The 13,220-nt window shown below is 40.8% G+C and overlaps 1 protein-coding gene across 1 annotated transcript in view; it reads right to left on the bottom strand.

Annotated features, from left to right (window-relative positions):
* nt5dc2 (5'-nucleotidase domain containing 2) overlaps nucleotides 1-13,220 on the bottom strand; it is a 57,015-nt gene that overhangs the window by 13,254 nt on the left and 30,541 nt on the right. Inside the window, exons 7-10 of the mRNA XM_041191800.1 lie at nucleotides 11,433-11,493; nucleotides 10,061-10,163; nucleotides 5,539-5,640; nucleotides 4,836-4,917 (exon numbers count right to left, since the gene is read on the bottom strand). Coding sequence (XP_041047734.1) covers nucleotides 4,836-4,917; nucleotides 5,539-5,640; nucleotides 10,061-10,163; nucleotides 11,433-11,493 — 348 coding nt within the window. The remainder of the gene's footprint in view (nucleotides 1-4,835; nucleotides 4,918-5,538; nucleotides 5,641-10,060; nucleotides 10,164-11,432; nucleotides 11,494-13,220) is intronic.

Raw genomic sequence — 13,220 nt, 5'->3', positions numbered from 1 at the left:
TTAGCATTCCCCACCATGTACCCAGTTTTTGCAGTAGTGCTCTTGGGTTGGCGTTGTTTCAATGCAGTCAGCTAGCACACATGACATAAAATACAACAGACTTTCAAAGGGACTTTAAGGCTGTAATTCAATCCAAATTAAGAACCTTCTTTTGTTGTACTCTCACATTCTGTGCCAACCATTAGAGCAGTCATATGAATAACAAACAGCTAGTTACCTCCATATATGCATTTTCCCACATGGCAAATGCAGACTGACAGTTAAAAGTACCTCATTGCCTGCTGTTTTATTTCAAACTTCTTCCTTCATTGTTTGCCTCATTTCTACATTCAAAGGATGATGAGGCTGATTAAAATTTAAAGCCAGAAACCAGCGTTCAATCTTTACAAATATTTGGTACTTCTCTATTTTCCAAGTGCCCCCCTTTCATTATAAAAGTTCACATTTGTACTGGTGATTTACATGCCAATTGTGAGCAATGCTTACGTAAAGCAGCAAAAAAAAAATGAGCTTCAGTGAGCTAAAGGACTCCCTTCTGTATCAGAGTTTCTACAGTTTGTTCCCAAAACAGAATTTATGAAAATTTTGATGAATTTAGTTTCTGTTTGTAAAGCAACAATTTGAAACAATTATTGATCATTGACAAGAGTAAAAAGTTATTGAGAATGCTTTCCTCTCTACCCTCCTTGCTGGAATACAACTCCACAGATGTCACTCTTTCAGGCATCTACTCGATTGGCTATTATTCAGATATGAACTTGGACAGTATCTACTATTTAAACACAAGGGCATCACAGCAACATCTCTGAAATGAACCATGGCTAATTGATGACTACTGCTGCCTGCTGATGACTACTGTCTATGGCCTACCATCCATGAAGATATTTTTGTTTATTCACACAACAAGGTCTGACAAACGCCAAAGGGGTAATGACCAGATAATTTGTTTTTTTTATGGCGGTTGAGGGATAAATATGACGGGATAACAGAGGTCATTCATCTCCACCTGGATCATGGCTGATACTGAAAGAATTGATAAAAACAAAAAAACTGCGGATGCTGGAAATCCAAAACAAAAACAGAATTACCTGGAAAAACTCAGCAGGTCTGGCAGCATCGGCGGAGAAGAAAAGAGTTGACGTTTCGAGTCCTCATGACCCTTCGACAGAACTTGAGTTCGAGTCCAAGAAAGAGTTGAAATATAAGCTGGTTTAAGGTGTGTGTGTGGGGGGCGGAGAGATAGAGAGACAGAGAGGTGGAGGGGGGGGTGTGGTTGTAGGGACAAACAAGCAGTGATAGAAGCAGATCATCAAAAGATGTCAACGACAATAGTACAATAGAGCACATAGGTGTTAAAGTTAAAGTTGGTGATATTATCTAAACGAATGTGCTAATTAAGAATGGATGGTAGGGCACTCAAGGTATAGCTCTAGTGGGGGTTTTTTTTATATAATGGAAATAGGTGGGAAAAGGAAAATCTTTATAATTTATTGGAAGAAAAAAAAAGGGAAGGGGGAAACAGAAAGGGGGTGGGGATGGGGGAGGGAGCTCACGACCTAAAGTTGTTGAATTCAATATTCAGTCCGGAAGGCTGTAAAGTCCCTAGTCGGAAAATAACTGGAGGAACAACACCTCATTTTCCGACTAGGGACTTTACAGCCTTCCGGACTGAATATTGAATTCAACAACTTTAGGTCGTGAGCTCCCTCCCCCATCCCCACCCCCTTTCTGTTTCCCCCTTCCCTTTTTTTTTCTTCCAATAAATTATAAAGATTTTCCTTTTCCCACCTATTTCCATTATATAAAAAAAACCCCCACTAGAGCTATACCTTGAGTGCCCTACCATCCATTCTTAATTAGCACATTCGTTTAGATAATATCACCAACTTTAACTTTAACACCAATGTGTTCTATTGTACTATTGTCGTTGACATCTTTTGATGATCTGCTTCTATCACTGCTTGTTTGTCCCTACAACCACACCCCCCCCCCCCCACCTCTCTGTCTCTCTATCTCTCCGCCCCCCACACACACACCTTAAACCAGCTTATATTTCAACTCTTTCTTGGACTCGAACTCAAGTTCTGTCGAAGGGTCATGAGGACTCGAAACGTCAACTCTTTTCTTCTCCGCTGATGCTGCCAGACCTGCTGAGTTTTTCCAGGTAATACTGAAAGAATTGATGTCCTTGAAGGTATGATCTGATTTCCTGAAATTCTATTTCCATCTCACTCTTAAGTTCATTCCTTCCTTTCAGTTCCTCCAAACACTAAATACCACTTAAAAGGCAGTCAAATAACCCTCTACAGGCTTGTCCTGTAATCAGGTGTTAAGGAGGATATCCTCCAATTTTCCTAACTATGTGAAACATCCTGGCAGCATTTGCTGCCTCTCAGTGACAAGTGAACTGGGATCAGAAACCCAGTTGGATGCACACCACCCCCATCCCCCATCAACACAAAGAAATTAGAATGTCAAAGTCACATTTCAATTACAAAATGGCTGTGTGGAGAAAATTCTAGATATTTTTCTTGGTTGTTAGAATGAGAGAAATATCGTCATGTTAACCGAGAAGAAGGTATACACAGAAGTATCCAGGAATTAACAACAATGATCACTGAATTACAAAGAAATGATTAAATAGCCATCTTGAAAATTATACAAATCTATTGAGCTATTCAAAAAGAGTGGCATCATGAAATAGAAACAGTACATTTCAAGAATAAGTATTTATATAGAGCCTTTAATATAAAAAAATCAACCCAAGGTGCTCCATAGGGACATTAGAAAATAAAATATGGCGCTGAGCCACGCAAGGAGATATTAAGGTCGATGACCAAAAGCTTGGTCAAAGAGGTGGGTTTTAATGAGTGTCTAAAAGGAGGAAAAAGTGAGGTAGAAAGCCAGAGAGATTTAGGGAGGAAAGTGCAGAGCCTAGGCTGTTGAAGGCTGTTGGAGGCATGGTCACCAATGAGGGTGCAATTAAAATTGGGGATACACAAAAGGCCAGAATTAGAGAAGTGGAGGTATTTTGGAATTTAAAGGGCTGGAAGAGATTAGAGATAGGGAGAGACCAGGCAAGGTGGAATTTGAAAATCAAAGAGTTGTTTATCTGGGATCCAGTGCAGGTGGGCAAACACAGTGCAGGTGGGTGAACACAATTTGGTGGAAGTTAAGACACAGTCAGCAGAAATTTGGATGATGTCAAAAACGGAGTGTAGAATATGGGAGGCTGGCCAGGAATGCATTGGAATAATCAAATCTGGAGGTAACAAAAGCATTAATTAGGGTTTCAGTGGCAGAGCTGAGGCAGGAATGGAGTCAGGCAAGGTTAGAGATGGAACCAGGCAAGCTTAGTGGCAATGAGGATGTGTGGTTGAAAGCTCTTCTCTGGGTCAAGTATGACATTGAGATTGCAAAAAGGCTCGGACAGTTGTCAGGGAGAGGGATTGGATTGGTGGCTAGAGATCAGCCTTTTAATTGAAAGGCAATTTCTGCATGTCCAGTACAGATATCAGACAAGTATTCAGATAATTTAGAGATAGTGGAGGGTTCTACAGAGGTAGTGATGAGGTAAAGCTAGGTGTTGTCAGTGCACATGCAGAAACTGACGTGTTTTAGAATGTAGTCAAGTGACAACATATAAATGAGAAATAGGATAAAGCCAAGGATAGATCCATGGTGAAGCATCAGAGGTAATGGTGCAGGAGATATAGGGGATATTCTAATTTTCCCTTCTGATGGTAACACTATTAAGAGGAAAAAAAGGATAACTCCTGTAAGAAGGGTTTATTTCCCATATACAACATTTTGCAAGCTCCCCACACCCTGTAGGTAAGGTAGGTCAGCTGATATTGTCCAAAGTGCATGTAGATTTGAAAGTGCATTAGATTAAAATGCCCTTTCACATCTTCACTGCTGAACACTTTGAAACTGGATAGGTATTGCTTGTTGAAGGGTCATGAGGACTCGAAATGTCAACTCTTTTGTTCTCCGCCGATGCTGCCAGACCTGCTGAGCTTTTCCAGGTAATTCTGTTTTTGTTTAGGTATTGCCTTTGCCATACTCCCAGGCTTCCATCAATGCTTCTCCAAGCTGTTCTTTATCAGGATCAATAAAGTCCAGCAATCAATCTCCACTTTTCCCTCACTACTTGGGAAATGCCAATTAGAGGCTCAGTAAAGTTATGAATAGGGGAGAAATTCAAACAGAACTGCTTTGCACGTAGACCAAACTGTCCTTATTCTGTGATTTTTCAGGACAAAAAGAATTAGGGCCAGCAATTGGCCCTACAACAGCTAGAGCCCACTCCACCATTCAGTAAATCTTAGCTGATCTTCTATCTCAACTTAATACATTGTCTCCTCCTACATGAACCATAATAATCCAGTGAACTGCATAATCAACTATTTTAAAAATAAATTATTTTCCAAAACTGTTTCCTGCAATGTTTTTGCTGAACATTTTCCTTTTCCTCCATGCATTCCCACTTTAAAGAATCCTAACATTATCTGGAAAATTTGATTTCTTTAAATGTGTTTCAGTCCCACACTCTTGGTTCAGGTCATATCAAAATATTCAATATGGGTAATTAACCAGGTAGTAAAACATAATTAGTGAGACAAGTCTTTCTCCAGCCTTAGTTTATGGTTTAACTTAGAAGAAAAAGTAATTTCACCAAAACAGGCTAACTTATATTTCTCTCCCTTTGCAAAAGCTACTGGAAAAGTCAACTCGAGTATAAGGCTGATTTCATACTTTATATTGTGCAACATCAGAAAATATGATCCCAACAATGCCATGCAGATCAACATACTGTAGCATTAAACACAAACCTGTTTATACATCTTTCCCTTCTCTAACGTGTTGATTTTGTCCCACTGCAGCACACCCATATCATCCAGTCTTCTGAAAGGCCTGGAAAAATAAAACAACTATTACCCAGCCACTAATTATAAAGCCTGAGGAGGAAACCCCAGACAGGCTTAATTCACTGTTATTAGATTCCAAGTAGCCAGATATAGTTGTGCAGAAAACACAGTTACGTAGAAAACACATTTACTTTATGTTGTTAATTTGAGGAAAGTATTATTTTCCTTCTGATCAGCTTTGTGAAGAAGGTTTGCTTGACTCCTTTTATATTTGCCTTATTATACACCAGAAACCCTCATGGTGAAGGTGGAACTGCAGCCAATCTTTACACACTTTCATTTATTTGCAGAGATACCCATTACAAACATACACTTACTAATCTGTCCACTGGAGTTTTAATCTATCCCTACCTATAAAAGCATAAGTGAATCCCCAGTTAATGTCCACTGTTTGCATCTATTTAACATACAATGAACATGCCTCTCTATGTACATGGCTATTTCCATCAAAATATCTTTAAATATGCTTCTAAACAATTTGGCTTATTGAAAATTGCATTAGTCAGGAAGTGTTACTGTTTACAGCTATTTAAATTTTTTAAATATTTTCTATCAGAATAGTTAAGACTATCTTTCTTTCCCCTTCCCCGTTTACAACTCCACTTACTTGCGCTTATCCGTAAAAAAGCTTGGCTTATCAGCTTGAACGATCACCAAGTCAAAAAGATCCCGCCAGTCCTTTCCCACCATATATTTCATTCCTTTATCACTGTGCAGAGAGTAGATGAGAGAGAAATATTTTGTTATATATCATATTACTAAACTTGTTTTGATTTTTTTTTAAAAGCACCTCCTATCAATCCTGACAGACTGCAAACTTTTGGTAGCATTTAATAAACAGTCTAGCAATAAAAGTTTGTCAATGTTCAAACTCTTCTTGCAGCTGAACAACGATTGGGTTTAGATACCTAGTTTGTATAAAGGGACATGTCATAATCAGTGAAATATTTTCACAAATTAGGCTGACTTGATATCTCAACACATAAGTCACAAGTTTATCCTTTCTGGTCCTGACAGGGTGCGTTTGCATCATTCTAAAATTAATTCATGTGACACGATGGTGCAGAGATACACAGAAACCTTCACAGTTCATTGATCATACATGCCCCATTCCCTTCCCCCTGCCGGCAAAAATTGGGTCAGTTGGAAATGGGGCGGGCCATCCACATCCGGGTCCCAACTGCCATCTTTAAAGGTCTGCAAAATACATCCCTAGGCAACTGAGGCAAATAGTATAGATGCATCTAAGGGGAAACTAGAGGAATACATGAAGGAGAAAGGAATGTACAGTGAGAGAAAGCAAGGTGGAAAGAGGAACAAACACCAGAATAGACCTGTTGGGGTCAATGTCGTGTCATGTAGAATTCTTTATAACGCTACTGCAATTATCAAAACACTAACTTCAACAGCTCCTTTGGACACAGTCAGTTTCTCAGTTCAAATTTTCAGGATCGCATCTATTTAGCACTGCTTTGGAGGGGTCACAGTACTATGAATGGGTCAGCTCTGACTGAATGGCTCAGCAGCTAGGCAACTCATTTTACCCCATTATGTAACATCTCTGGATTTCAGTTACTTTTAGGACACAGCTGTCGGCAGTGGGAGCATGTCAGAAATTTACACAGTTGAGGCCAATGGGCCCTGCAAGATTTCCCATCTGTTCAAGAACAGAAATCTTGCATGATGTGCCTGCTTCCCTGCTTGAATTTCTAATGTGCAATTCTGGCTTACAAAGTTCTACATCAGGAGTATAAAAGTGTGTAAATTTTACCCCTTGGTGTCAAATGGGCAAAAAAAAAGGGGTCTATCCTGCCATTCAATTGGATCACAGCTAAACCATTCTAGGTATTTTTTCCCCAATTCTTTCATGAAATGTGGGATTCCTGGAAAGGCCAACATTTGTTGCCCATCCCCATTTGCCCTCGAGATGTTGGTGGCCTTCTTGAAACGCTGTGGTCCATCTGATGTAGGTACACCTACAGTACTTTTAGGAAGGGAGCTCCTAGGAAAGTGCCGAATGATCAATCTGGTTTTATTCCTTTTTGACTCCCCTATAGTAGTATGGTACAACTGAGTGGCTTGCTAGGCCAGTTCAGAGGGCAGTTAAGAGTCAACAACATGGAAGAAGGAAAATAACATAGGGTTTTCATTCATACTTTCACCATAACTAACTGATCTAATGGGTCATTTTAAGTTGTATAAACCTGCTATAACTATGGCCAGAATTTACACCAACGCGTAAAATGATGCGCAGCGACGTCAGGCATGTGTCCCAACATCACCACGCATCATTCAGTTCTTTCGTTCGGTGGGCGTGCGCCGGAGGCAGCTGCACGCCTACCGAACTGTCAAAGGCCTGTTAAGACTATTAGAAAACTAATTTAGATAATTAACAGGGCTGCCCATCCAACCTTAAGGTTGTCGTGCAGGCAAGAAGCCCAAGTGGCCTTCGAATTTTTCAGGAAAATTCATCCATGGGTGAGATGAGGTTTCCTGAAGGTTTTATTAAATAAATAAATATTTTTTCACAATTCATAAACATGTCTCAGCTCATGTGACACTGTCACATGAGGGGACATGTCTAAATAATTTTAATTTATCTTTATTTAAAATTTTCAATATGAACTTTTGTAGGAGACAGAGGGTGATGACAGAAGGCTGCTTTAGTGGCTGGAAGCCGGTGTCCAGTGGCGTATCACAGGGATCTATGCTCGGTCCCCTACTATTCGTCATTTATATAAACAACGTAGATGACTATATGTGGGGGTAGGATTAGTAAGTTTCCGGATGACACAAAGATTGGCCGGTTCACAGTGAGGTTCAGTGTCTTGGGCTACAGGAAGATATAGGCAGGATGGTCAAATGGGCAGATAAGTGGCAGATGGAATTTAACCCTGAAAAGTGTGAGGTGATACACTTTGGAAGGAGTAATTTGACAAGGAAGTATTTAATGAACGGCATGACACTAGGAAGTTCTGAGGAACAAAGGGACCTTGGCATGTGTGCCCATAGATCTCTGAAGGTGGAAGGGCATGTTAGTGGGGTGGTGAAAAAGGCATATGGGACACTTGCCTTTATCAATCGAGGCATAGATTACAAAAGTAGGGAGGTCATGTTGGAGTTGAATAGAACCTTGGTAAGGGCACAGCTGGAGTATTGTGTTCAGTTCTGGACGCCACACAATAGGAAGTGTGTCATTGGACTGGAGGGGTTGCGGAGGACATTCACCAGGATGTTGCCTGAGATGAAATATTTTGAAGAGAGGTTGGATAGACTTGGGTTGTTTTTGTTGGAGCAGAGAAGACTGAGGGGCGACCGGATCGAGGTGTACAAGATTATGAGGGGCATGGACAGGGTGGATAGGGAGCAGCTGTGCCCCTTAGTTGAAGGGTCAGTCACAAGGGGACATAAGTTCAAATGAGGGGCAGGAGGTTTAGGGTGGATGTGAGGAAAAGATTTTTTACCCAGAGGGTGGTGATGGTCTGGAATGCACTGCCTGGGAGATTGGTGGAGGCAGGTTGCCTCACACCCTTCAAAAGATACCTGGATGAGCACTTGGCACTTCAAAACATTCAAGTCTATGGGGCAAGTGCTGGTAAATGGGATTAGGTAAGTAGGTCAGGTGTTTCTCACATGCCGTTGCAGACTCGATGGGCCAAAGGGCCTCTTCTGCACTGTGTGATTCTGTGATTCTGTGAACTTAATCTCCCTGAGGCAGCTCCATGCCTCAGAGAGATTTCTGCGCTCTTTCATGCGCGTGCATGGCCCGCCCACGTAAAATGGCGCCACGCAGCCAATCGCAGGCAACGATCAGCTCCACGCCTGCCCTCACCAACTCCCGACCGGCCTGCCCGATAGGCAGAAAATTCTGCCCCAAAGATACTGTTTTTTAGGTTGCAACATTTTAGTCACAATCCACTTTTCCAAACTATCTTCAGAAGGAGAACAAAGTTCTATTGGGAGCTCTTCTTTAACGTACCACCTCTTTGATATAGGAAAGTTATATTTTTACTAGAAATTTCTTCTGCTTTCATAAAGAGTACAATTTTATCCGCTCCTAGCATCCCTGAAGGAGACTGCCTCTCGTTTCCTTTAGGCAACTTTATTAGGATCAATGACAACATCCCTGAAGAGCTTCCTTATAATTAGCTATTGTACATTTTCAAACCCCAGAGCCATCCCTCCATCCTATCACAGACCTTCCCTTTTGTTCTTTCTCCCACCCTCCCTCCTTTCATTTGCTCAAAACCTACTACTTTTTTCAGATCTGATAAAAGGCCACAAACCTGAAACATTAACTCTTTCTCTCTCTGCAAATTCTGCCAGACTGGCTGAGTGCTTCCAGCATTTTCTATTTTTAATTTCAGATTTCTAGTACCAGCAGTATTTTGTCTTTCTGGCTTCCAGGAGACCTGGCAAAAGGTCAGGTGTGAAAACTTCCCAAACTTTGGTGTCATTGCCTTGGGTCAGACATCCCTAGAACAACTCTTAGCCCAATTGAGAGTTATAGCCCCTTTACTTGCAACAGACAAATTCCACAAAGTGCATTCCATAGTTAATACCCTCCGAGTGGTCCAGTCCAGGGCGAGAGATCCTACCAAGGGATCTTCATGCCAGTGATTCCATTGCCATTGAAAATAAAGCCATTTAGAACAAAAATGTCATTCCCCTTTGAATTATGTTGGTTTGAAGCTATTTACCGGACATAATACATACAATCTAAGCACAAAGATGTAGATGCCATCTTTTGTATGTTAAAACATTTGACCAACAACATGACTGAACTCTTTGTAAGCCTCTGATTACATGCCTCCCTTTTGCTCAGCACTGAGCCAAAAGTTCCTGACCATGAAGGAAAGGCACTGATCTATCCTCAGATACTACAATTGAGTTCAGTTCCCATATATTCGTAGACTGATTATGCAGAATTTCTAGTGGTACCAGGGAACTCTTGGTTAACTGGTCATTTCCTATCTCATTAACAGATTCCCCATGTGATCTTGTTATCTAAGCCATATAAAAACAGAAGAAAGATAGCCTTGCATTTGGGACAGTAATGCCATGCCAGAAGGATTATGATTATGGAATGAAAATGATAAACAACATAGCTGAGATAAGTTACCGCTTACACAAAGTTGAAGGGACTGTTGGTTATAAGGAAGAGCTTCTTTCCATTATTAACCAGCCGGTTCAGGACAGCATATGTTTCATCTCCATGAAGAATGTATTTCTCTGCAATTGATGAGGGGAGAAATAGATCATCACTCTATTCCAATACTAATACTGAGCACTCTGTTTGCTCCAATAACTGAAGCCCTTCACACACCACCTGATTTTTCAGCATTTTGCTGACTTCATTAGATTGTGACAGTCAACTTGGCTGGTGAATATCAGGACTGAAAGTTAATCCCATGTTCTCATTTTGAGTCTGATTCATTTAAGATTACTGTTCCCACTCCAATATTTAACAAATCTTTTTGCAAACCTATAAAAACATTTGACCCATCACAAAAACTGGGCAGATGACTGTACAGCTAGAGTCGGATGTGGGAATTGTGTGGCTTTCATTATGGGGGCATAGCAGTGTCCATCGTGCAGGACACCTGGAAAACAGATACCAAATTTGAGATATGATTAGAGTCACAAGGTAATTTATTCATTGACAAAGTTGATGGCCTGGGTCTTCTGAGCAGCAGCAATGATCGTCAGATTGCTGCTGCGCTCGTAAACTCCCTCAACATGATACTGTTGTACGTTTCTACTAGTGTCTTCTGAGCCTGGCTCTCTCAAAAACGGGCATACAGTGTTATTTGGAGAACTCCATCAGAGCAGAGTAGAGACAGGAGTTGACAGGACACGCCTGGCATTTAAAGGTCCGGTTTGAATGCAAGTGGGGCGATCGGGTCAGGATGTTAGTCGTGTGGTTGGGAGGGTAGTTGCGTGGTTGTAGGAGTAGGCAGGTGGTGTTAGGAGAGCAGTCAGATCAGGTTGGAAGGGTAGTCGGGTGGGGTAGCTAGTCGGTGAGGGCAGGAGGGCGACATGCAGTCAGGAGAGGTTCAGTTGTGTCATTACCCAGTGCCAGACTAGGTTTTAAACTGTCTAACATTTCCTCAGTAACTACCCTGGTAAGCCGAGTGAATCTGTCTGAAGTCTCTGACTCTAGCTCAGAGTTGGAGGCATTCACAAAGAGTCCCAGTGAGCAGGAGTTGCCCATCAGAAGTTGAAACTTCCCAGGCATTTCCCACATAGGTCCATGTCCGGACTTGCACAGGGTCCTGACGCACATCTTCAATCATATGTCCAGTCTCTGATGATCCATAGACCATAAAATTTGGCCCAATGAGTTAGCTTATTGCCAAAACAGAGTCTGAGAATTTAGTCTTCAGATCAGTGGTCTGTTAATGATGAGATCGGCCTATTTAAATCCTATAATTGAGCATTTCACATCCCAGATATCTAACACACTTTAGAAGACCAGAGTGTTCAATGTTGGTTACTTACCCAGGTCCTTTTCAATCCAATCGTACATCATTCCCTTGATATGGATGCTAGTTACAGCATCCTGAAAGGAAAGAAGAAACCAGTAAAGTGGTGAACGTTAAAGACGTTTTTGTTCTTTCATGGCATGATTTCTCAACAATATACATAATATATCCTAAATTCTTGGTTCCTGGTACCCAACAATTATATGCTTTTAGGAGACCCCGTTCCCCAGATATACACACATTAAAAGCATCTTCTAAATGGTGCCAATCACTCTTGCAAGAGGACTGTGCTTCCAGGTGTGTTAGCTCAATTCCCACCTTTCTTAACAGTCAGGAAGATCTAATAATTTCCATAATGTTGTTGGAATTTGTTGTAAAACAGAGTAATAGCGGGATGTGTCTGTGTGTGTCTGTGTGCGTGTGTGTGAGAGAGGCTTAACTGCATTAGAGGCAGCTAGTCTGGGTACTTTGATGTAAGAAGAGGAGTTAGGCTTGAAATGTTAATTAGGTAAACATGGGAAAATTTTAGAATGTGAAGTGTAAAGGGAACATCTGCATTTTTAAACAAACTATAGTGGCTTGAACTCAAAGGGGGGGAAGTAATGTATACCTTCACAGCAAAAGTAGTAAGAAATAATGTGTTTATTTATTTTTCCCAAAGATTACTGGTGGAATTAGGCTATGAGAGATTTTTATTATCAGGAGATTAAATCCAAAGACATAGCAAAACAATGGGTATTTGAATTCAAAGGGGAAAATATGTACAAAGGAATGTAGGCTGTGTGTAAGAGAAGGCAATTTAAGATCCAGCAAGTGTGAAAAGACTGCAGTCTGTATGTACCAAACTGCTGCCTCCAGGGACTGAAGCTAAGAGAACTCAATTTGAATCTGACTATTCAGGTATTGTTTACTTTGCCTGGGACTTTTCAAATCTGTGTGTCATATTGTTGCCTTAACAAAAGTATAACTGGGAGTTAAATTAATTAGGGGATTTAGAAGTTATTACAGTAGTAATTTGTAGACATACATATGTGCTTACAATCTTTTCTTTTATGAATAAATGTTTCATTTAGTTTTATAAAAACCTCTTGAGGCTCGGTGGTCTTATTACTGAATTCAAAACCCGCGTCTCAAAACATGCAAATTGAAAATTCGTTTTGACAGTCAAGTTTCCCTCTGGAATTTGAACAGCTCAGCATTTACCATCTGCTGTATCATAACATTAATTTAAACCAATCAATCTACACATCCACAGTCCACCAATCCTATCTAGTCTGTTAACCACCACCATGCATTCACCAGTTACAAACCCCTGCCACCGGTTTTCCGTGGTTGCCAGGCTGTCAATTTGGCCGACTGCCAGGTGAAAAACAGAAGGAAAAGATGAGTTCTTGCCATTAACTTTTTCTGTACCATCCCCACCTCCCTATAACTATCAGGGCTATAGTTCTTTAAAACTTCACGTCAAACTTTAAAATATTGGCCATGAATTCCTCCTCACACCTCAGCTTTTTGAATTAAATCTGTGCAGTTTTTAACCTGAACCAAAATGATGCACACAATTAATGAATGTGAAAAATCATAGAATGAGGACCTATACAGAGGCATTAATCCATTCCAAGTAAATATGCTAATACATCTGCTAAAATAACAACGATGAAAATTTTACATAAAGGCCTAGATTTTTGCTAGAGTTGTGTAGTGTGTGGGAACATTGAAAAATGGCAGGCGGGACCCCATGTCCAAAAGTCCTGCCCCCATTTCTGACAGATCTGATTTTCACCAGAGGGAACAGGGACAGTCA

Source organism: Carcharodon carcharias, chromosome 7 (assembly GCF_017639515.1).
Source record: "Carcharodon carcharias isolate sCarCar2 chromosome 7, sCarCar2.pri, whole genome shotgun sequence".
Taxonomy (NCBI): domain Eukaryota; kingdom Metazoa; phylum Chordata; class Chondrichthyes; order Lamniformes; family Lamnidae; genus Carcharodon; species Carcharodon carcharias.
The sequence above is the reverse complement of the archived record's forward strand: the minus strand, read 5'-3'. Positions and strand labels throughout refer to the sequence as shown.